Source organism: Pararge aegeria, chromosome W (genome assembly GCF_905163445.1).
Source record: "Pararge aegeria chromosome W, ilParAegt1.1, whole genome shotgun sequence".
Classification (NCBI taxonomy): domain Eukaryota; kingdom Metazoa; phylum Arthropoda; class Insecta; order Lepidoptera; family Nymphalidae; genus Pararge; species Pararge aegeria.
The window spans coordinates 798,586-824,966 of NC_053207.1; the positions used below are offsets into that span (position 1 = coordinate 798,586).

A 26,381-nucleotide genomic window follows, 5' to 3' on the forward strand; every position below is an offset into this window, starting at 1 on the left:
TGTGTTATGGGTACTGAGATAGGTGATGAATATTTTTTTATGAATATAATACACATCATCATCATCATCACATCAACCGATAGACGTCCACTGCTGGACATAGGTCTTTTGTAGGGAGTTCCAAGTTCCACGATTCTGAGCCGCTTGGATCCAACGGCTACCTGCGACGCGCTTAATGTCGTCTGTCCACCTCGTTGGGGGTCGACCAACGCTGCGCTTACCAGTACGGGGCTGCCATTCCAGCACCTTGGGACCCCAACGTCCATCCTTTCTCCGAACTATGTGCCCGGCCCATTGCCACTTAAGCTTCGCGACTCGTTGAGCTATGTCGGTAACTTTGGTTCTTCTACGAATCTCCACATTTCTGATTCGATCGCGTAGAGATACTCCGAGCATAGCTCTCTCCATCGCCCGCTGAGTGACTCTAAGCCTTCTTATGAGGCCCATAGTTAACGACCATGTTTCAGAGCCATAGGTCATCACTGGCAACACGCACTGTTCGAAGACTTTCGTCTTCAGGCACTGAGGGATTTCTGACGAAAAGATGGCACGGAGTTTCCCGAACGCTGCCCATCCGAGTTGGATTCGGCGGTTCACCTCCTTCTCGAAATTGGACCTACCTAACTGGATCGTGTGTCCTAGGTATACGTATTCGTCAACAATTTCGAGTGCAGTGTTCTCAACGATTACTGGTTGAAGCGGAACATGAGCATTAGACATAATCTTCGTCTTGCTCATGTTCATTCGTAGGCCAACCTGTTGAGAAGCTCTGCTGAGGCCATCGAGCATCGTATTTAGGTCTCCCAGAGTCTCTGCCATTATGACTACATCGTCGGCAAACCGAAGTTGAGTGATGTACTCGCCGTTAATGTTGATGCCAAGTCCGTTCCATTCCAGAAGCTTAAAGACGTCCTCCAACGCAGCGGTAAATAGTTTCGGGGAGATAACATCTCCCTGTCGCACGCCTCGCTGCAATTGGATTGGTCTCGTAGTCTGATCCTGTATACGAACTGACATAGTGGCGTTTTTGTACAAACACTGCAACACTTGGATATACCGGTAGTCAATTCGGCATCTCTGCAGTGACCTAAACACAGCCCAAGTTTCCACCGAATCAAAGGCTTTTTCATAGTCCACAAACGCTAAGCAAAGTGGCCGGTTATACTCTTCAGTCTTCTGTATAACCTGCCGCAGCGTATGAATGTGGTCTATGGTACTAAAGCCCTTACGGAAACCGGCTTGTTCGGGAGGCTGGAAGTCATCAAACCTACGAGCGAGACGATTCGTAATGACTCTCGAAAACAGCTTGTAGATATGACTCAGCAGCGAGATGGGTCTGTAATTCTTCAACAAGGTATTATCACCTTTTTTGAAGAACAGAACCACCACACTCCTGTGCCATGCCTCTGGCGTTGTGCCTTGGTGAATAACGGAATCAAACAATCGCTGAAGGACTTTCAGTATCGGTTTTCCACCTGCCTTCAGGAGTTCTGCCGTTATTCCGTCATCACCCGGCGCCTTTCCATTTTTAAGCTGCTTGAGAGCCACACTAATCTCGTATAGGCTGACGTCTGGGATATCTTCGGTATAATGTCGAGTTAATTTGGCTCTAGGATCCTTAGCCAAATCTTCAACAGGCGTCTGTACTGTGGTGTACAACTGTCCATAAAAGTTCTCAACCTCACCCAAGATCTCAGGTTTGGAAGAGACAAGACTACCATTATTGGTCTTCAGTCGCATCAACTGGCTCTGACCGATAGGCAGATCTCTAGCGAACACTTTAGAGCCTCTGTTTTGCTCGATGGCATTTTTAATACGCTCTGTATTGAAGTGCCGCATATCACGAGTCTGTGATTTAGAGATCTGCCTATTAATCCGCCGGTAAGCGGACGCGTCTGCTATAGACTGTAGTCTCATCTCTTGCCTCTCCGTTATAAGCTTGAGTGTATTGGTTGAGAACCTATTGGCCTTGTTTCTACGGTGGGCCTTGTAGAATTTGGACCCGACTGTTTGGACAGTTTCCACCAGCCTGTTGTTCAAATCGTCCACAGTGTCGCAATCTGCTAGGCAACCGAACCGGTTCTGTAGTTCTAGTTGAAAGCTCTCGGGGTTTTGAATATGGGCACGAGTAGGCCGGAGTGTAGACTTCATACATATAATACACATAAATACTTATAATATACAGATAAACACCCAGACACTGAAAAACATTCATGTTCATCACACAAACATTTTCCAGTTGTGGGAATCGAACCCACGGCCTTGGACTCAGAAAGCAGGGTCGCTGCCCACTGCGCCACTCGGCCGTCTACATATATAGATGCTGAAGAAAATATTTATTTCTTGCTTTTTAGTTGTTTAAAAATAAATCAAATTGTTATAGGTGTAATTAAATAGTATATTTGAAGAGTTCCCTCAATTTCTCCAGGATCCCTTGAACAGATCTTGACAGAACAGTCCACACACCTCTGAGCATTATGGAGAACTCTCAGGCACGCAGGTTTCCTCACGATGTTTTCCTTCACCGTTGAAGCAAGTGATATTTTAATTATTTAAAACGCACATAACTTAGAAAAGTTAGAGGTGCGTGCTGGGATTCGAACTCGGCCCCCCGAAAGAGAAGTCGAGCTAAGACCCACTGGGTCACCATTTCCCGCCCTCGCTCATTGATTGCAGATGATACATCTCTAATTTTTAAGACTGACAGCAGTAAAGATAATTTTGACGATGTTAACAGTGCTATGTCGCATTTTTCGCACTACTATACAACTAACTTTAAAATGCAAAACAAAACAAAGTCGAATTTATCTTACCAAATGTTAAAACAATTGTCAAAAATTGAATTTTGTCCTTAGTATATATACGTACCTTCTGACCTCTATGGTCAGTGATATAAACACATCTTTGTACCGCTTTATCTTCGAAAATGACAACTAAAATTTGTGCCGATTTGAAGCGCTGATGAGAAAGAGTGAGATAAGAGATGAGTTAATCGGGTTGTACCGAGTAGGTACTTTGTCGATAGTGCACATCGACACTGTTTCTGTTGTGAGATTTATAAAATTACATTATATTGAAACAACGATTGTTACAGCTCTTCCACTTGTTTTTTTTTTTAGTGAATTAATAATTGGTCTACTACATTTTCTTTTTTATTTACAGATAGAATATGTTCCAATACGAGTATGAGAAAGATACACAGCAGCGCGACAGCCGTACGGCAGTGCGCGACAGTCGCGTTACAGTACGCGACTGGCACTCGCGGCCGTTGCCGCCGAGGCCTGAAGACAGATTGCCTACTAAAACTAGTGTAAGTACTCTATGAGACACTTCGCTTCACTTCTATGAGATATCCGTTAATATTTATATTTATTATTTATTATACCGGTCCACTAAGGATACGGGTCTTCCTCTCAGGATGAGAAGGGTGTGTAGAGTACCCCTTGGAGGACACTATGAAGAACTTTATTTAATTGCTTAAAACGCACATAACTCCGAAATGTTATATGTGCAAGGTCAAAATGCAAGTGCCCCTAATGCATTTGTGCTAATATATAATTTTGGTTCAGATGCCCCAAATGCTTTTATGCTCGTTTATAATTTTGATTCATTTGCCTCAAATGCATTTGAGTGACAGAGAGATTTTTGCAACTCATCATCATCGTTGTCGTAACCTTCTTCTTCATCATCATCGTCAACCGATTGATGTCCACAGCTGGACATAGGTCTTTTGTAGGGAGTTCCAAAATCCACGGTCCTGGGTCCTGGACGACTCGTTTGATGTCGTCTGTCCACCTCTTTGGGGGCCACTACGCAACTACGCGGAAGATATTCCACAAGTATGTGGTGCACTCTCCATACTCTCACTCTCATTGTCCCACGGACGGCAGCTCCGAAAGAGATCAGGCGCAGGTTCAAATATATGATATGCTGATATACTGAATTGATAGACGCTGATTTACAAAACTGATAGATAGTGGTGTCCCCACGCCGGTAAACGCAGTGTTAGCGGGCAGATGACATCAGAATCGCTGAAAGCCGCAGACACAAGCGAGACGCAAGCTGCACAAGGCCGTGGAATGTAGAAATCCTTACCAATGTCCAGCCGTGCTCGACCGTGCCGTGTTAATGGTCGACATCTATAATAATGGATGGATGTTTGTTACTCTTTCACGCAAAAACTACTGAACCAAATTGACTGAATTTTAGTGTGGAGATAGATTTTACCCTGAATTAACACAAAGGCTGTTTTTTATCCCGGGCAAATGTAATGTTCCCCCAGGATTCGTGAAAAACCAAAAACCGCCTTCAAAGCCGCGGGCAATAGCTGGTGTGTTCCTAATAATTAGATGACATTCACAAAAACAATATTATATTATAACTGCTTAGACCGACAGTTTTTTTTTTTACTCCTCTACAAGTTACCCCTTGACTGCAATCTCACCTGGTGGTAAATGATGATGCAGTCTAAGATGGTAGCGGTCTAACCTGTTAGGGAGCATGGTAGTGGGCAAGGTTGTCAGTGACAACAATTATTAATTGTAAAGTAAACAACTCCGGTTTCGGAGCGAAACGTGCATGTAGGGTACATTGCCGAAGATCTGTTTTGTGTGGAGTATAAAGATTGGAGAAATTATAAATTACACCATACAGATTGCACAACTTGATATTTGTACAGAAATTATAACAATACCACTTTTTTTCAGGAACCATTATATCCAATGGCCTATCCACAACCAAGGCTACTTACAACCACTGAAGGTGACACCGCAACAGCCCAAGAAAACGAAAACGATATCCAATACCCGATTCTCGAGAAACTGTCCATCTTCAACAACAGGGTAGCGAATCGAGACAAAAAGAAACCAGACGGAAAAAATCTGGTGTCGAAACCACAAATACATCCAATCCACGATGTAATACACCATCCTGAGAGAAGAATCGAAAAGAAAGACAAAGCGAAACTATCTGACACAAACAGCCATGACTTTATTAATCCTCATTACAAAATAAATAAAAATGGTGGTATAACGCCACCGCGTCATATAAATCCAAATAATAAAGTTAACAGCAATAATCCAAATATAAATCAAGCTGAACAGAGTAACGATTTAAATCGCGTACCCGAATTCAAACCGACACTGCCAGATGTTTTCATCCGTGACAGCAATATCAAGTTATCTGATGGCTATATAGCTGGACTGAAAGATCTGGATAGCAATTATGAAGAGTACTTCGACGATGATAATCTTTATGACGATTATATACAAAGCAATTCAATGACCAGTTATTTAATAGAAAAGGTTCAAGAGCTGCACGACTGGATTATCTCAGACGCTGACCTTGAAGGAAAACCTACTGATAAAAGGGACTCCAGTAACTCAACAAACAATAACGAATTTTGACAGTTACTACAAGCGTTAAACGAGAGTCTGGTTGAGGGAAATGTGACTATAGTGATGAGCAAACTCAGGGAGCTGTATTACGGAGAGAATTTCACAAGCGTGAACCAAAGTAGAAAAGTCATTTTGAGTAACAGCACGAATCTGCTCTCATTTGGTATTTTAACGCTAGATGTTATGCTTCTACATAACATACAGCTGATGGCGTGGGAAAATCAGGTTGGTAACGTTAACATTTGATAACTTAGCCTTGATACTTTGGCCTTTGGGATTTCCAAAAATGTCCCATGATTTTCGGCAGTATATCCCAGAAATTTCTTAATTTGCATAAATTAAAGGTTTTGTGGATATAAATAAATAAATATAACTCGGTAACTCTAATTGTTCTACCGATCTCCTCATTTCTGATCACGTAGAGATACTCCTAACATAGCTTTTTCCATCGCCCGCTGAGTGACTCTGAACCTTCTTATGAGGCCCATAGTTAGCGACTGTGTCTCAGATCTGTAAGCAAACACTGGCAACACGCACTTCGAAGACTTTGGTCTTCAGTCACTGAGTGATTATTATTTATTAAATCCAAAGGTGAATCTTTCCAGGAATCAATTCGTAACAAAATGCTCAAAGATCCAGATGTGTTCGCATTCAACGCACTGTTCATGGAGCCATCAAAGGTTGAGGTGAAGAGGAACGAAATATATCACCAATATGACAGTTTTTCGTGAGTATCCTTTCTAAAAATTCAAAAAAAAAAATTCAAAATTCAAATTCATTTATTTCAAGTAGGCCTACTTTATAAGCACTTTTGAAACGTCAAGTATGCATGTTTGTGTGACTCTACCACCGGTTCGGAAAGCAGATTCTACCGAGAAGAGCCGGCAAGAAACTCAGTAGTTGCTCTTTTCCAACATCAACATTTACAATCATTTTGCTATCTTGCGGGAGATGAGAGCGAGGCTGGCTGCTTCCATTCTACCTTGTCATTGAGGAATTCATCAAATGTATAGTAACCTCGCTGTACTAGATGCGTTTTTACACATTTTTTAAATGTATGCATTGGTAGGTCAAGAATTTCCTTAGGAATCATGTTGTAAAAGCGTATACTCAACCCAAGAAAGGAGTTCTGCACCTTTCGCAGACGATATGCAGATATCACTAATTTATGACCGTTTCTGGTAAGTCGATTGTTAATTTCAGCTTTTGATTTATAAAGAGTAATATTTTGCCTCACAAAGACTATATTACTATAAATGTATTGCGAAGCTACTGTAAGAATACCTATTTGTTTAAATTTTTCACGAAGCGATTCGCGTGATCCAAGTTTATATATTGATCGTACGGCTCTTTTCTGTAGTATAAATATACTTTCAATATCTGCAGCTTTTCCCCACAGCAAGATCCCATAGGACATAATACTGTGAAAGTATGCGAAATAAACAAGCCTAGCTGTTTCAACATCGGTAAGCTGTCTAATTTTCCTGATTGCATATGCAGCTGAGCTGAGTTTACTCGCTAGGCTTTCTATATGGGTACCCCACTGTAGCTTACAATCTAAGGTCACTCCTAGAAAAACAGTGGAGTTTTCTATTTCAAGTGTTTCTCCATTTATTATGATGTTTTTATCAATTTTTTTTACGTTAGGCAAAACAAATTCCAAACACTTAGTTTTTTTTGCATTTAAAAGTAAGTTATTAACAGTAAACCAGTCTGACACATGTGACAAAGCACGGTTTACGTCGTCAAAATTATCTTTGTTTCTATCAGTCTTAAAAATGAGAGATGTATCATCTGCGAACAGTACAATCTCACAAGTGCCCCTGACATGGTGTGGCAGATCATTTATATACACCAGAAACAATAAGGGACCCAAAATTGAGCCTTGTGGGACACCCATTAAGGCAGATGATCCCTTAGACTTTATGTCTTTTACGCATACCCTTTGAACTCTATCACTTAGATAAGAGGCAATTAAATTGAGTGCAACGTTTTTGATGCCATAGTGGCTTAGTTTTAATAACAACGTTTTGTGTTCAACGCAATCGAATGCTTTGGACAGATCACAGAAAACACCAATGGCATTCTGCGAACGTTCCCAGGCATCGTAAATATGCTTTATGAGTCTTGCGCCTGCATCCGTTGTACTACGACCTTTAGTGAAGCCGTACTGCTCCGGATGAAGTAAGTTATTTACATTAAAATGATTTAAAAGTTGATAAAGTATAATTTTTTCAAAGACCTTACTAAGAGTTGGCAAGATTGAAATAGGCGTGTAATTGTTAAGGTCATTTTTCTGACCGGATTTAAAAAGGGGTATTAATTTACTACATTTCATTAGGTTCGGAAAAATACCCATATCAACACATTCATTAAAAATTACAGCTAGATAAGGGGCAATAACGTCAATAATGTTAGAAATGACCATCACCGACATACCCCACAGATCACCGGTTTTTTTCAACTTTAATAACCTGAAATTCTTTACAATATCTATTGCAGATATATGTTTAAAATTAAATAAAACATTGCACTCTTTAACATTATCTCTCAATATACGCTGAGCTGCTATTGGTGAAGAGCTTAGAGAATCTGTTAACAAAATGGGAACATTCTGAAAGAAGTTTTCGAAAGTATTAGCAACCTCCCTGTCAGACGTCACTTTATTGTTATCAACAATAAGTTCAAAATCCACATCACGAGATTTAGTTTTTCCTGACTCGTAATTAACTATTTTCCAGGTTGTTTGTATTTTGTTATCAGATTTCATTATACTATATTTAATGTGTAGCGATTTCGCATTAGTGCAAACATTCTTAAATATTTTAGAGTAATTTTTTACGTGTTCTACGAAAGTTGGAGTATGATTAAATTGTTTTTCATCATACAGCTCATACAACTTCTCCCTACTTTTATATATACCTACAGTAGCCCAGTCACTAAATTTTAATTTATTACTGACATTGATGTGCTTAAAGTTGAATACTCTATTAAATTCGTTGTTTATAGTATTAAATAGTGCACTATAAAGACTGTCCGGATGAAAATGTTCGCACGCAATACCAGGGATTTTCGCAGTAATTTCACGTTTGAATCGCATTAATTTAGTCTTAGTTATTGGCCTACACTTTATAATTTGTCTGCTTTTATTGATAGTATTTAAAACAGTAATAAGTTGACCACAATGATCTGACCTTAAATTATTAATTATTCTTTTATCTAAAATGTCACAATTGAAAAAAATATTATCTAAGCAGGATGCTGAAGTTGCAGTTACTCTAGTAGGTTCACTAAAAGTGTGACACAAATTAAAACATTTAAATAAGTTAAGCAATCTAGCAGTTGTTGCATTTTCTAGTAAAATGTCGACATTGAAATCGCCACATACAATTACTTTTTTAGTAGAAAGACACAAACGCTTTAGTACATCCTCCATGACATTCTCGAAATCGCTAAAATCACCTGAAGGGGGTCGGTATACACTCACTATTATAAATCGCTCCAGCTCCACACAAGACAGTTCTGCAATGCGTTCAACAGAAAGACCAACTATGTCTTTTCGTTCTTTACAAATTATATTATTACGTACAAAAATTAAAGATCCACCGTGAATTGCAGTCCTTCTGAAGAACGCACTTGACAATATAAAGTTATCGATGTTTACTGCTACTTGTGTACCAGTGAGCCAGTGCTCAGTTATACACAAAATATGTACATTGAGTTTCTCCACAAACAGCTCTATTTCTAATTCTTTGCCGGTGAAGCTCTGTATATTTTGGTGTACAATGTTCATATGGCAGAGCTCCTCCGTTGTCTTATTAACTAGTGTAAATCATTATTAAATTTCTTAATAGTACTAGCGCAAGTACTAGGGTCAGTAATAGAAATAGAAGTACTTGAAGTACAATTTGTAAAAGTGTCAATAGACTTTGTTACAACAGTTGTAACAGTATCATTTAAATTATAAGCTAGTAAAAACGCTATCTGCTGCTTACACTTTTTAGGCAGATACAATTTATCTCTTGTCATTACAAATGATGACGTGAATTTATTAATGTCAAAATAAAAAATTGCGTCGCTATGACGGTATGTCAAATTATAGATTAATAAGTTTAATTTATAAATATGTTCATTTTGTTTTGAGTTTAGAGTGCCACAATAAGGAAAGGCACACATTACAAACTTACATTTAGTTTTGTTATTTAAAAGCAGTAATTTTTCAATGCATCTTATAATCTGATGCTTTTTGACATTAAAACTGTCCCCTAACAATAAGACAACATTTGTATGCCTATCTAGATTTTTTTCATTTAGGCTATTAATGACACAGAGTTTCTTACCAGGGCATCCTTTCCTCCTCTAACAAGATGTGGGGTGTAGTCCTTTGTGGAGTGATGATAAATGATAGAGATTGCTAGAGATTGATAAGTGGACTGTATTTCCAATGATATAATTGATAATGATATGTAAATGATATAATGATATTGATAATGAGTACGCGTCGAGTGGCGGCCCGAAATGCACTGTCCTAGTTATGGCCACGAGGCTCGACGATTGCGTAAACTGCTGACGGTGCAGTGTTCGGTACACGCAGTGGCCCGAACATGCTCCCGACCGCGAGATGAGAGGTGCAATGATAACAAATGATCACAATAAAATTGAAATGACAATGATAATGATTAAGCAATTAACAAAAGGCATGAACTGATGATTAATACATTTTATGATTCTTAACTAAACCTTAGAATGTTCTTCATAGTCAAAAAACCGAACGCACTTTTTTGGCAGTGGCGACGTGGCCATATCTACCATTTCTACACTCTGACACTGATTTAAATTTTCACTACACTTCACTTTATTTTTAGATTTATTCACGCACACACTCACTTCACTAAAATCACTTTGTTTCGCCTCTGGAGCGGGGGCGGGGGAGGGAGGCACGACCCGTACGTGCCTGCACCTCCTCCACAAGATGAGTCCTCCCAGGGCCGCTGCTGCAGCTATCAATCCGTAACTGAGGATATACTGGTGTATATCATGTCCTGATAGGTCAAGTTCAGCTAACTCGGCATTCTTCTTCATCACCTGAATTTGCTCCTTGATTTTGTTTAAGCTGTTATTGATACTCGTTTCGTCTGATAAATCAGTAGTTATGTAAGGCAATGACAAATTTAGGACATTATTTATGGCTGGAATATCTGGAATAACGCTTTCAGGGTTGATATGTAAGGTATTTCTAGGTGCTAGTTGATGTGAAAATATTGAAAAATCTTCTCCCTTCACCATGCATTGTTCACTCAAGTGTATGATACCTGCTCCGTTAATTTTAATGTTCGATACACCATCTCCACAAATGATTCTCCAAGAGTAGGTATTACAATAAAAATATAAGTAATTATAAATATTTGTCAGCTTAATTAATTGATTCTGACAGTCTCTCTTCTGAAATTTACAGTTGTTCTTAAATGTATCAAATTCACACAACCTTTCATTTGATGATAAAAGTCGAACAGGGTTTCTCAGTTGACATAAATACCTTTCTTCATGGTTTAGGCAATCGCGAAGCTCATTGTAAGTTGTAGTTATAAATGAATCTCTTTGCAAGTTGAGTGCTACGTAGTCAGATATTTGAATGATACTGACCATATTATTTTCTACTTGATGCGGAATAGATATAAGGTTGTAAAGTTGATAGTTGTCTCTGCTAATTAATGGAAATTTAATTTCAAATATAAAATAATCTTTAGTCATTCTTGCCCTCACTTTCAAAAGATGGTAAATTCCTTGAAGTTTACCGTAGATATTTTCGATAGGTATTGTTAAGTCCTTTGATAAGTGACTAGAAATTATCTGTAGTTCTAGTCGTAATTGTTCAGGGGTTATCAAATGAATGTTTAATTTTCCATGATAAATATCTGTCAATGTATCCAGTAGTGTGTCTTGCGACCTTTTTAAATTGTTAACAATGTTTGTTGCAGTAATCGCTGACAATGTAAAGTCCTCTACACTAGATAACTTTTGTATTTGTTCTTTCATGTAGATTGTGGATTGATCCAAAATATTCAAATGTTTATTGATAATTTTATGTTGTTTTGAAATTAAATCCGCTGTTCTTTTTAACAGATTGTACTCAGCCTCCACTACTGAAGTCTGGTTTCTCCATAATGCTTCCAAATGATTTTGATTGGTTCTTACTTGTTGTATGTCTTTCTTATAATTTTCTGCGAATCGCTCGTCCAATACGCCGAACAAAGTATTCGCGACGTATCCTATTCCATTGATAAGGCCGCGACGCTGTCTAGCGTGCGCGTTGAATTCCTGATTCAGCAAAAGCTCACTATACTGGAGTTCATTGTAATCGTATTGTAATTGTTGTAGAATCGTATGACATTGTGTTTGCTCCTGGAATGTCTCGCAGGTTTTTTCTAAATAACTATTAAATTTTTTGACTGTTATCATCCCTTCCCAATATGGTGACATATTATAATAGACGATCATAGTCCATTCATCCCGAATTATTTGTAAATCAGAGATGTAATCTAAGTATACCGACTGATTGTTTTTAAAGTGAGTTATGTTATATGATGCGTTCGTCGGTGATATGAAAGTTATGAACAAAATAAATGATATGGCCATTGATATAAAATTGCTGACTTTTGATGAGCTGCGATATTTTTTGTTAGACTGATATTTGTCTTCTTTTCTTTCTTTTTCTTGTTGATATACCGATCCTTCTTTTTGGGGTTGTAAAGGTAGTATTGATAATTTAGCTACTGGTCTTTTCATAAGCCCATTTTTCGTCTTCAAGGTCACTACTCTAATAAGTCCGTCATGTCCTGGATGTACTTCCGTAACACGACCCATTGCCCATTTCCCTGCTGGTAAATTATCGTCTTTTATTACTACGACGTCTCCTATTTTAATATTTTCCTGCTGTTTGAGCCATTTACTCCGAGCTGACAATTGAGTTAAATATTCTGATTTCCATCTCTTCCAAATATCTTGTTTTAATTTGTTTATAAGATGCCATCTTGTCCTTGCGTCCTGATCTGTCTCAATGATAGTCAAGTCTGCTCTTCCTGATAAAAAGTGTGCTGGAGTTAGGAAATCAAGGTCTTCTACCTCTTCTGATATTGCACATAAGGGACGTGAATTGAGACATGCTTCAATTTGTGATAATAAAGTGGAATATTCTTCAAATGTTAACTTCTGTTCCCCGATAGTTCTTTTTAAATGATACTTTAGGCTTCGCACTGATCTTTCCCACAGCCCTCCTGCCGATGGCCATGAAGGTGCATTAAAATGCCACGTGATATTCATGCTTGTAATTTCCTGATAAAACTGTTCGTTTAGAATTTTCTCTAACTCTAGATATTCTTCACGAAAGATTCTGTCCGCTTTCACAAAATTAGTCCCCCTGTCATTATAAATATGACGAGGTGTAGATTTTCTGGCCGCCATCCTTCGCAGAGCCGATAAAAATGCTTCACTACTTAAATCTGATACTATTTCAAGATGGACCGCTTTCGTGACCATACAGATAAACACTACTATATATCCTTTTGTTGTTCTAATACCTCTTCCTTTGCTAGCCTTCACATCTACGAAACCCGTATAGTCCACACCGGTATGGTAGAATGGCGGGGCTGGATCCGTACGTGCCCCTGGTAAATCCCCCATGAGCTGATATTTGATCTCTGGACTATTCTTTCTACATATGATACAGTTTCTTAACTCTTTCTTTGTGGCTCTATTTCCTCCAATTACCCAATATTTTGATCTCAAGTTTGATAGTGTTAATCTTGGTCCCCCATGGTAAGTTAACTGGTGAGCTTCATTTATTAACAGTTGCGTTAATCTATGATTATGTGGTATAATAATAGGGTGCTTCATGTCATATGATAAATTAGCATGCTCTAAACGTCCTCCTACTCTTAGTATTCCATTCTGATCGATAAACGGTGTTAAATTCCATAAATTACTTTTGTGTTTTAATATGTTAAATTTCTGTAAATGCTCCATATCGCTTGCAAATTCGCTGTGTTGCACATATTTTATTATTTTCAACTTTGAATGTTTTATTTCTTGTAACGTGATATAGGTAGGTTTAGGTTTCCCTTTGTTACAGGTCAATGCTCGCTGTATCCATGCTATAATATACGACATATTTTTATGAGTGAATTGTGTTTTTCTAACAATTGTGTAACAATATCCATGCTGGTATCTTTTTGAATGATGTTTACTTGCCTAATTTTAACTTCATGATTTGTAGTATATTGATTTTGTTTTTTTATAATTTCACCCATAGATAATATTTGCAGCCACTCGGGCCCATTCCACCACATTTTGTGATCTTTCAACTGTGATATGTTTGTACCACGACTAGCAATATCCGCCGGGTTCTCTTTGGTCTTAACATAATGCCATTTTTCGGACGTTATAATACTTTTGATTTGTTTTACTCGGTTAGCTACAAATGGTTTCCAACGAGTAATCTCGCCTTGCAGCCAGCCAAGCACCACCATAGAATCGCTCCAACCATACACCTTGATATCATAGCTTTCTTGATAGCACTCTATTACTTTGTTCATTAATTTAGCTAATAACTGAGCTCCACATAACTCCAATCTTGGTAATGATATTGCCTTCTTGATTGGCACTAACTTACTTTTAGCCGTTAGTAAGCTAACGTGATATCCGGATTCCTTTTTGATTCTTACATAAATAGCGGCTGCGTATGCTTTCAGGGATGAATCGCAGAAGCCGTGAAACTCTATAAGGTTTTCTTGAGTACTTCCAATCCAACGAAGTATTTTAATTTTATTGATATTTTCTAAGTCTGCTCTAATTTTCAGCCATTCTGTATATGATTTTTGTGATATGACTTCATCCCACTTGGAACTTTCCATCCAAACATTTTGAAAAAGTAATTTTAGTGTAGTTGCAACTGGAACTAGCCAGCCTATGGGGTCAAATAATTTAGAAACCTCGGACAGTAACACTCGTTTCGTTAGTTTTGTTTTTGTTAATGGTATCATATTACATTCCCAGGTAAATGTATCTTCCAAAGGATTCCAATGTAGGCCTAACGTTTTTCCTGGACTATCTGATTTGAAATAAAATACGATATTATCCTTGTTTTGATTTTCCTTGATAGGTTCTAGTAGTTGGTTGTTATTACTTGTCCACTTCCTTAATGTAAATCCTCCTGATTTTAATAAACTGCTTAGCTGAGATATTTGATGGCTACCTTCATCGATAGAGTGGGAACCATGAACTAAGTCATCCATGTAAAATGCCTGGTCTACTATGTTTGTGACGTCAGGGTAATTGTTTCTTTCATCTGACGCCAGCTGTTTCAACGTCATCATAGCTAAAAATGGTGCCGCCTTGGTACCATACGTTATTGTTGTTAATTGATAATCTTGAATCGGTTTGGTTACCGAATCTCTCCACACAATCTTCTGATACTTTTGATGATCTTCACTGATTAAAACCTGTCGATACATTTTTTCAATATCTGCCGTATACGCGTATCGATACTGTCTCCATTTGAGTAATAACGATTGTAGATCCTGCTGTAAGTTTGGTCCCTTATACATGACGTCATTCAGGCTTACCGAAGATGACGTCTTTGAGGAAGCATTAAAAACTATTCTGACCTTAGTGGTAGCTGAGTCAGCACGATATACTGAAAGATGTGGGAGATAGCAGTCTGAATTACTTGAACTTTTTGCTGGGATCATGTGACGTAATGCTATGTATTCATTGATAAATGATTTGTAGTCAGCTGGTAGTGTCGGGTTTTTACTCAATTTGCTTTCAATAGTCCTAAACTGGGCGATTGCTATTTCTTTTGATTTTCCTAGAGCTTCTTCAAAATTCTTTTTGAATGGAAACTCTACTTGATATCTTCCATCTTCTGTACGTTTTGTTGTTTTGATGTAATGATTGATACATTTTTGATCTTCCTCTGATAAATTTGATGACTCATTGATATCTTCCACCTCCCAAAACTTCTGAATATTTTCTATGTTTGATAAAACTACATTACAGTGGTAAGATTTCATATTTCCACACAGTAACCATCCTAGTTGAGTTTGTTGAGCCAAAGGTAATGATTGATCGTTTCCTCTTATGATACCTCCTAACATGATAGTTGAATAAATATCTGCTCCAAATAGTAGGTCTACAGGTCTACTGTTATAAAATTCCGGGTCGGCTAAGTTTATATTTTGTATGTAATTCCATGCCGGTTTTTCAAATGATATATTTGGTAAATTTTTAATTAGCTTATTAGTGATAAAGACGTCCGTGTTAAATGAAAATTTGTCGTGAATTGATTGGCAATTTATAGTAAGCATCCCTTTACAATTATTGCCATTCTCTCCGACGCCAAAAAACATCCCTTGAAAATGTCTTCTCTTGATACCTAGAGTTTGCGCAGCATGTTCCGTGATAAGTGATATCTGAGAACCTTGATCAATTAAGGCTCTCATTTTGATAAAACTTCCATCGTGTGCTTTCACCTTAACTACAGCTGTTGATAATAATATTTGCGCAATATCTTTTTGTGACACGTGAGACACGTTTTGTGGTTTCATCGTTTTATTGTAAGTAGGTTGCTTACTGAACGCATCGTGTAATAAAGTATTATGTGTACCAAATGTGCAGATTCTACACTTTTTCGTTGAAATACATGGTTTTCCAAAATGTGGATGTAAGCAATTTTTGCAAATCCGGTGTTTCGTAATCATACTTAACTTTTCATCGTTTGTCATACTTAGAAACTTTTTACAATAAAATAATCCATGATCTAGGTTGCATAGAGGACATTTGTTTGTGGCTGATGCTTGTGAAGATATGTGGAGTGCCTTCATAAAGGGTTTTGATGGGTTGTTCTGATGATAATTGTTATGATAATGTGTTGATCTTCTCGTGTTCACGTTATGCTCGTGTTGCTGAGAATTATAAGGTTTCTGCTGGATATTATTTGGTTTACGCCCTTGCTCTAGAGCTGTAAATTTGCTTTCTAGATAACTCATGAAGTCCTCCAAAATCGGCAACTCTCGTGAGTTCTTCAAAGAATCGAGATATTCTGAGTATGATTCGGCATCTAGTTTTTGAGATAAAATATGAACTATGATCGGATCCCACGTGCTGATGTCTACTTCTAAGTTTTTGATGGCATTTAAAGTTTCTAAAGTCACATCATGCATCTTTCTGATATGTACAAGCGACTGGTAGTTGGATGTTGGAATATTTAATAAAATATTAATATGCGATGTAAAAATAAGTTTTTTGTTCTCATACCGGTGATTTAAAATCTCCCAGCATGTATCATAATTAATGGAGCTTATTGGCAAATGTTGGATAAGTCTTTCAGCCTCACCTTTTACTTTACTCTTTAGAAATTGCATTTTTTGCGCTTTTGATAACGCTGGATTTGAATGTATTGCTTCCTTGAATAAATCCTTAAAGGATACCCATTGGTGATAATTGCCCGTGAATATGGGTATATCTACTTTTGGCGTTGATTTTTCCCTATGGCTTACTGACCAGAGCTTTGAGTTGATATTTTTCTTGATGCGGTTATACATGTTTTCGTGATATGTAAATTTATTTTCATATTCTATGTTTTCCTCACCTTGTTCTGCCTGAATCTTCCAATGTTGAGTGTCTATAACTTTCCACCTTTCTTGCAACTGAGATAAAACATCTTCAAACTCCCATTTTTCCGATATCTCCTCTAAATTAATGCCCTTGATAGTGCGCATGAAAGCTTTGAAATTGATATTTTGCATGTGCAGCATGTCATCTGACTTGCTTGTTGATCCGCGTGATTGAAATGATGTTACTGTTGGTACTTTTCCCTTTTCCCTAACGAGTTTTTGGTTTTCACCTGATATATCCACCGCTTTTTGTAAGGGTTCGTGAGGCTGCTCATCTTTTGAGCTTGGTGGTAGGTACTCCTTACTTGTACCGGGAGTTTGCTGATCTTGATCGAATTTATTGATTGATTGAATGATATAGTCTTTGATTTTTTGATAAAGTGTGCCTACTTTTTCCCAGAGTTTTTCTTGGAAATATGGTAAACTTTGATCCTCCAATGCTATTAATTGTTCATGATTACCCTGATATTCCGACCAATAGCTTTCAAGAATTTCTAGTTTGCGTGTAAAATAATTAATGATGGCTTTTCGTTCTTTTCCGTCCTTCTTCATATTCGTATACAGTGTCTCCATCGCTGCATACAGTTCAACTTGTGATTCATATAAGTATGCCATTGTTGATAGTATTTATTGATATAGGTATGATATAAAAAAATATAAGAAACGCCTTACTTGATATAACTGCTTACTGATACTCCAATGATATAAATCCAATGTTTTGGTTGATAAAATGGCAATCCAAATGTTGCTGATATGCTCCACAAATAAACTACCACTTCACAAGAGTTCCGTCACTGATTCAATCACTTATAAGTTCGAGGTCCTGCAGAAACTGTAGGCTCGAAGGACCAAAAGGATGTGGGGTGTAGTCCTTTGTGGAGTGATGATAAATGATAGAGATTGCTAGAGATTGATAAGTGGACTGTATTTCCAATGATATAATTGATAATGATATGTAAATGATATAATGATATTGATAATGAGTACGCGTCGAGTGGCGGCCCGAAGTGCACTGTCCTAGTTATGGCCACGAGGCTCGACGATTGCGTAAACTGCTGACGGTGCAGTGTTCGGTACACGCAGTGGCCCGAACACAAGAGTTATAAAAAAATATAGGGCAGGCAGTGCTTTTGTGCATGTATGAAATGCACGCCACTGCTGTGCCCCATTATCATCATCATCAGCATCATCATATCAACCCTTGTATATCACTCTTGTATATCACTCTTGTATATTTATTGTAGGTGACTTTTGACAGCAGTGATCTCAAGTTTTTTTTTTTTTTTTTCTATACTAGGACAATACACACATCGCCATCTAGCCCTAAAGTAAGCGTAGCTTGTGTTATGGGTACTAAGACAACTGATGAATATTTTTATGAATAACATACATAAATACTTAAAATATACATATAAACACCCAGACACTGAAAAATATACATGCTCATCACACAGACATTTTCCAGTAGTGGGAATCGAACCCACGGCCTGGGGCTCAGAAAGCAGGATCGCTGCAAACTGCGCCAATCGGCCGTCAAAGATTTGCCGGACGACTGGCGCAGTGGACAGCTTTCTTAGTCCAAGGCCGTGAGTTTGATTCCTAAAACTGGAAAATGTTTGTTTTACATTAAAGTTGTTCAGTGTCTGGGTGTTTATCTGTGTATTATAAATATTTATGTATATTATTGCCTCATAAGAAGGCTCAGAGTCACTCAGCGGACGATGGAGAGAGCTATGCTCGGAGTATCTCTACGCGATCGAATCAGAAATGTGGAGATTCGTAGAAGAACCAGAGTTACCGACATAGATCAACGAGTCGCGAAGCTGAAGTGGCAATAGGCCGGGCACATAGCACATAGGAGAAAGGATGGACGTTGGGGTCCTAAGGTGCTGCAATGGCAGCCCCGAACTGGTAAGCGCAGCGTTGGTCGGCCCCCAACGAGGTGGACAGACGACATTAAGCGCGTCGCAAGTAGCCGCTGGATCCAAGCGGCGCAGAACAGTGAAATTTGGAACTCCCTACAAAAGACCTATGTCCAGCAGTGGACGTCTATCGGTTGATGTGATGATGACGATTATGTATATTATTCATAAAAATATTCATCAGTCATCTACCCATAACACAAGCTACGCTTACTTTGGGGCTAGATGGCGATGTGTGCGTTGTCGTAGTATATTTATTTAGTTTAACGCATGTCGCATGCCTGTGAGATACGTTATAACCCGTTGTCTCCCACAATGAGAAAGGATTAAGGCCGTAGTCCACCACGCTTGCCCAGTGCGGATCGGTTGACACACCTTTAAGAATATTATGGAGAACTCTACGGCATGCAGGTTTCCTTACAATGTTTTCTACCTTTGAATGATTTTAATTGTTTAAAAGTAAGAGAATAACTCGGCCCCACGAGTGTGAAATCGAAGTCCCACTGCGTGTTATACGATTATGAATTTTATTAGACAATTGGTTGGTTCCTTAGTGTTGTTTCCATCTTCATTGTATAAGCTTCTCTACTCATGGATCCGTTGTTTCAGAAGAAGACAAAACCTTCGCCAAGAGGCAGAGGAATCTGACTTCGGAATGAATCTTCTAGAAAATGTACTGGAAATAGGTATGAGTACTGCACGCGCCGCTATACACCTCGGGAGAGCTTTCAAGAACACCAAGTAAGTTTATATTACCACCTGAGATTTCTACAGCTTAAAATCAAAGTCAAAGTCAAAGTCAAATATTTCTTTATTCAAATAGGCACATAGAGAGCACTTTTGATACGTACATTACATGTAAAATATGACATAGAAGTGAGTTGATGGCGATAACTAAATTCGTCAACTTAAAACTAAAGCTACGAGGGTTCCAAACGCACTCTGGTCTAAGAATCCCACAACAAACTTAGCCGGTTGTTTTTTTTGTGTTATCACCATCTCACATTGTCATTTAAAACTATTAAACAAGCAACCTGGTTAGAGGTTAAATAATTTACACCCAAGCATTTTTATCGTTGACGTAGTCCTTAATACTATAATAGGAATTTTCTATAAGCTTACGTTGAATACAAACTTTGAACTTTTTAAGAGACATCTCCAACTGGTAGTTTATTGTAAAATTGTATAAAATTTCCTTTAAATGAATTACTTATTTTATGTAGTCTAGTATATTGCACTGCAAGTTTATTTTTGCTTCTAATGTTCAAATGATTGCAGTCACATTTTCTCTTAAGTTTAGATATATTTTTGTGAACATACATAAAATTTTCAAATATGTGTAGGCCAAAAACTGTCATTATTTTAACATCTTTAAATTTATCTCTCAATGACTCTCTCGGACCCATTTTATAGATCGCACGAACGAAAAATAGTTTATAGATACTATCGACCCGGTGCGGCGCACGGGCGCAATCTATATACTAATATGGGGCAGTTTGGAGAGATTAATCGTACAATTCCGCAGTACTCTATCTCGTAGGGTTGACAGTTGGTAGAGGACCGGTACAGAATAAGGAACATACAGAACCCCCGTTTTGGCATGATCGCGTGCAGTGCAACGCCCCGCGCACGTCTCACTTCGCACTCGCGTAATGTTGCTAGCTCATAAAGTTTTCCCATATTTCCCATTTTATGGTAAACGTTTAAGAACATTTCCCAATTTATGGTAAGAACATTAGAGGTAAAATAATTAATAAATTTCAACCACTAAATATCACCGTACAGCCATGTCAGTGGACTATAGTCGTAAATATGTAATAGGCCCGTTTTGACATTTGTCATCGCGACGTAACTAGTTATGGAACCATAAGACTCTGTACTCGATACTCACGATAAATCTATTCAAGTTTGTATCAGTACTTGATTGATATTATTATGTATTGTAAAGTGTTCGTTCGTTCAAAGTATTCCTTTAACTACACAACCAATACGCGTGACTGGCTGTTGATTATACGTCCACTTTTCAACATGTTGAAACAGAGTTAGTACTATATAACAACAAACACAAAAATCGAGTCAAATCACTATGTTTAAATTAATGTCCAAAATAGAAGAGCCATAGTTAACGTAATAGTAAACAATATATATCAAACTTAAACGAGCGCACAGTCAACTTTACAAGATGAGGAACGAAAAACTGCGCAGTGCGCGCGGGGACGCTTCAGTCATGTGCCGCTTGGTCAGATACATCATCTCATACTCATTATTTAGAACCCATTTTGAGAACCAAGCTCATTCTTTGCAGTAAAGATAACTACACAATATTTAATTTCGATATTCAGTAAAAAAATGGTTACAGCTCTAGTATAAAAAAAAAAAAGACTGAGAACGTAACTGTTTTCGGAACGTTTCGCAACAATTATAAATTGCATGCTACTATGAAGTAAGCGCAAAAAGAATACTCGCGATATATTCTTTCATATTATTTATCGTCCCAAAAAATTTACGTATTTTTTAAAACACTGTATGTAATTGATTTTTATTTTTTTGTTTCTTTCAGTTTCGTTCAAAGTTACATTCTATGGTCTTGCACAAATGTCAAAACGGGCCTATTACATTTTTCCGACTATAGTGCTTAATGATAAAATCAAAAACAATATTGAGCCAAATATAATGTGTAGATGCCAAAGATACATATACGATATTAAAATATTGTAGAGCTATCAAAAATTGAACATAAATTTAAATAAAAAATTATAATCTTAAAATAAGTTTTTATTTTCAGGATGGTTTTGAACCAGCTGTCAAATCGAGAAGCGTTAAATGCCAACATTCAAAATCAACTTTCGCGCAACATTGATGCCAACACACACGCGCTGAATCATCTCCAAACGTCATTCAATAAGAATGACAGTACGAGTTCCAGTGTTGCCAACTCTACGAATGCAATTTATACCGATTTAGATTGTGTTTGGTTGTTGTATTGCAAGAATTTGGTGGCTACGGCGAAGTTGAACGCACCGTACGGTACAATGGCTAGGATTAATGGGTGAGTGTTTATTTATTTATTTATATTATTGTATGGGATGACACACTTAGATAGTACTCGTAGGCTACTTTTCAGAAGTAACACTTTCGTCGTCTGTGAATTGCACACAGGATTTACTTTTTCTTTATGTTCCTAGGCTTGCGCTGCGTATGCTGACGGGTGAGGTGCCAGCTGACCGGGCCATAGATATCATGATGTACGAAGTATTAACAAGATGGACAGAACTGAAATGTACAGACATGTTTCCGAGGTAAGGGGTTTTTTCGTTTGCAAAACCTCACCTAAATATAATGTAACTGCCGTGTGGTGACGAAAGATCAGAATACAGAGTCACCACACCTCCGCTTCCCGCGATCCCACCAGACCAGACTAGAGAAAATTCAGTATTCACAAATTCCGGAATTGTATTTTTTTAACGTTATCGTCGGACCAATCAAATGCCCTTGATGGTAAGTGGAAACCATCGCAACACTTCGCAGGACGTACAAAGTGCTTGATCTAAATTAGTACAGTGTGTCATTGTAATTTTTTTTAAACTCCCGTCTTCCCTGTAGGGAAAAGGCAAAGATATATCACCGCACAGCCATGTCTTGTATAGTGTGGCACCATCTAGTTCTGTAATGTGGAAACCGCTACATATAGTTTACGAATATGCTTATCGCTATCATCTCAATACCGTGTAATTCTCATGTAATGTACGCATCAAAAGTGCCACCTATGCCAAAGGGGCCTACTTGAATAAAGATATTTTTGACTTTGACTTTGACATAATTATTATTTTTTTTACATTATCGGGACACTAAAGGGCACCGGCGTTCTTTAAGAACTGAGAAGGATCTAGACTTTATTACACCACTCTGGCGAAGTGCGGATAGGTAGAATTCACACGCATTTTACGACATGATGCTGATAAACCTGATGCTGTTTCCAAAAAACTTGTCACAACGCGCCGTTAGAGCGACAGCGTCGTAATTGTATGTAAAAATGAAGATCGTTATTGGAATTGGATGTCAGGTTGCTTTATTAATGTCGTAACTCGCAGTAATAAAAACATGAAAGCGGTCGCCGGGTTTTACAGCCGATTGGGCAGCAACCTTTCTTTCTGGATTCAAGCTGTGGTTTCGATTCCCAAAATGTTTCAATGGTTTTCATTGATTTTCTTATCTGTATTTATGTATATTATTCATAAAAATATTCATCAGTCATATTAGTACCCGTAATAGATCTTTGGAGTTATATTAATATATTCAAGAAAAAAACCAAAATTGTTTTTACGCGGCATCATACCGGTATGCAAAAGCGTTTGGTGTCACGTCTTTATCGGTACGGTAGTAACTAGCCATGGCCGACGCCTCTTACCGGACAAACGAATTATATAACATGAACTTCCGCAAAGTGCACCAAACAACATCATAATATTGGTGCAAATTTAATGAAATACATTTAATACTTTTTAAATTTTTCTAGTTCCTATTAAAAATAGACACAGATGACAGACTGACAATAGTTTAAACTGTGTAATGATTAAATTTTTGTTTATTCGGAATCTTCCTCCGCTTGCTGAAAGGCCTTGGCTGGAGGTTGGAGCATCTTGGTCTTAGCAGCCAACCGTAGTGTCGCGGGGCCCAGGGTCTTGGAAACCATCACTTTTGGTTCACTCGTCGATCCCAGACCTGTCTTCCCCTCGTTGCTGACCATTGGAATCGGCTCCCGGTCTCCCTGGCTGTCCTTGCCCAGTCCTTCGCCCTTCGACCAGCCCATTTTCTCCAGCAATTTGAAACCTTTGTTTTCTGGTTCTATAAACGTATTGATATCAGTGCTCTGGGTCTTCTCCGAATGATGCGAGGATCCCATCTTTTCTCTTCTCGTTTGCGCCCTATCGTTATATGCGGTTTCTTCTATCGCCAAACGTTTCGGAGCGTATTTGTTCTTCAAGCGAGCTAGCTCGAGTTGGTGCTGTTTCTGAACGCTGCATGTACGTGTGTAAGCCACTTGCTTCTCCTTCTCTTGCGTTCCCATAATGAGTCCAGGTTCGCAATGGCCGCACGTGTCGTTCCCAGCGTGGATGTGACACAGTAACTTCGTTTCACCTAGTTGTATAGTGCTGCCATGGACTACCTCATTCGGGACGCTCGTGCTTTGACTCTCCGACATACGGACACCGTTGAGAAGAGTGCCATTCTTGGAGCCCAAATCAACTGCCAAGTATCTTCTTTCGTCCATGTCGTATTTTAAATGTAAATGGTTTCTTGAAACATTATGGTCTCTCAATACCAAAGCATGGTGGTCTCCTTCTCTACCGATAGTTCCCCCGTCCTTAGTTATGAGGTACAGACTGCCAACCTTTAGTTTCTCTAAACTAGTCTCTCTGACAATGATACGCATGCACGGTGGGTGATTCCTCGCTACTGATTCATCGTCACTTGCGGTTGAAGTGCTTGCATCTGAAACTTCACCATCAGATGCTTCACTTGCTGTATCACTGCATTCACCATCTTCTAATTCTTTATTTAATTTGTCCTCAAATTTATTTTCCTCTGCTTTTAGAGGATCTGTTTCGTGTTCTTCACTATTAATCTCCATTTTCACATCTTGATCTTTAATATTGCTTGAATCTTCCTGTTTCTTATTTGTGTTTTTAATCTTCCTGCGTTTTGGTTTTGTTTGCCCATCTTCCTTTTCCTGATTTAATTGTTTCGTTAGGTTTGCAATATCGTCTGATGGTTGTTTCTTTTTCTGTTTTGTTGCTTTCTTAACTTCTTTGGACTTGTAAGGTTCCTTATTTGTACTACTATTATCTTGTGGGTAAGAATGAAACACAAAAGTTTGCTTTTCATCAGAATAATAGTAGTAACAGCCAGTGTCTGTGTGATAGTAGAGCCCAAGTTCAGAATTGTAGTAATACCCAGTTTTATAGTCATAGTACATTCCTGCTGTCTCCACATATACCATGCCGGTCTGCTGTAAAGCACTTTGTGCCACCTCCTTTACTTGTTCTGCAATACTCTTTGTTTTCTCGCCACTTTGAATATCCCAGGCTGTTGATGTGACCTCATTACTGTCTGTTTTTGCATTTTCTTTAACATCTGGACTAGCTGTCTGGGTACATGAATCTTGTGTAAATTTTTCTTCTTTGTTTGCAGTTTCTTCGAGTGTTGTTTGAGTGTATGAATTGTTTTTATCACAGAGGTATTCTTTTCTGCCAGTAAGACTAAAGTCTACTGTTTCCTCAAGTGGAGTTTGTGTATGAGTACTATTTTTATCGCACAATTTTGGATCTACAGTACCTTGCAATAAATTGATCCTATCCTGTATCTGCGGTGGGTCTAACTCTGTTTGCGTACACGAAGGATATGTACTTGCTAGATTGTTTTTTAATTGCCGCGCTAACTTGCTTAGTAAAGCATTCTTCATTTTAATAGTTTGTCTCATTTTTAAAACTAATTTCAAGATTTCAGGCCTATATTTTAAAGACAGCCGAAGACTTCTTAAGGTAAATCTTCTGCCCATTCTTTGAGTGTCGGCCCTTTTTGTAAAGAGTGAAGTAAATTTATCCATTATTAGTTTTTACACACAAATAATCTTAACTTTTTGTCTAGATAACTCAGACCCAAAAATCAAAACAATATTTTAGATGGTCTTAATCAGTGGCGTGCACTTCATACATGCACAAAAGCACTGCATACCCTAAACTTTATATATAACTGGTATAAGAGGAGGATTTTTGTCGCTTTATCCAATTTTCTTGCTGTATGCATAACCTAGTAAGAAACCAAATGCACGCCACGCACGGTCCTAATATATTTATTTATTTATTTCCTCACATCAAATTTATTTTATTTGTCAGCAGATGCAGCAAAGCAAATCCAGCGACAGTGGTACTTGACTCAATTCTTCAGCCATTGAGAAAATCACAAAATACTTCTAATAGGTTATAGTAAAAATGTTAGAAGGACATAAACTACTAAAAGTAGCACTGTTCTGTTTTTAGTAGTACAGTGCTACTCATATTCATGAAGTAATAGGTCAATTTAAAGAAAAGATGAAAAGTTTCTACAGTCACACCCAACTTCTCTATAAAACGTTTTAAAGTATAAACAACTGCTGCACAAGTTTTAATAGTAAAAACTAACATCCTTAGTTCAAAGGGCGATTTTTAGGTCAGTGATTAAAAATGACAAAAGCGCACGAGTTTACTAGGTTAGACTAGGTGTGTCTAAAAAGCTACTTGAATGGTAGAAAATCTCTACAAATTAGGTAGAAACTACCAAAATAGTAGAAAAGTTTTGATTATTACGACCGGTGGATTTAAATTTAGAACCAGTGTTAAATATAGGTAAAA

The 26,381-nt window shown here is 38.0% G+C and overlaps 1 protein-coding gene and 1 pseudogene across 1 annotated transcript; one reads left to right on the forward strand and one right to left on the reverse strand.

Moving 5' to 3' along the window:
• Positions 1-3,169: 3,169 nt before the first annotated feature.
• On the forward strand, positions 3,170-25,977 carry LOC120635909 (annotated as a pseudogene).
• LOC120635942 (angiogenic factor with G patch and FHA domains 1-like) lies at positions 23,332-25,629 on the reverse strand. Its single transcript, XM_039907151.1, has one exon. It carries the CDS (start codon positions 25,595-25,597, stop codon positions 23,576-23,578), a length of 2,022 nt encoding a protein of 673 aa, XP_039763085.1. The 5' UTR covers positions 25,598-25,629; the 3' UTR covers positions 23,332-23,575.
• Positions 25,978-26,381: the final 404 nt, after the last annotated feature.

Coding starts and splice junctions, on each gene's coding strand:
- LOC120635942 (XM_039907151.1), bottom strand. CDS start 25,597: ATGGATAAATTTACTTCACTCTTTACAAAAAGGGCCGACACTCAAAGA.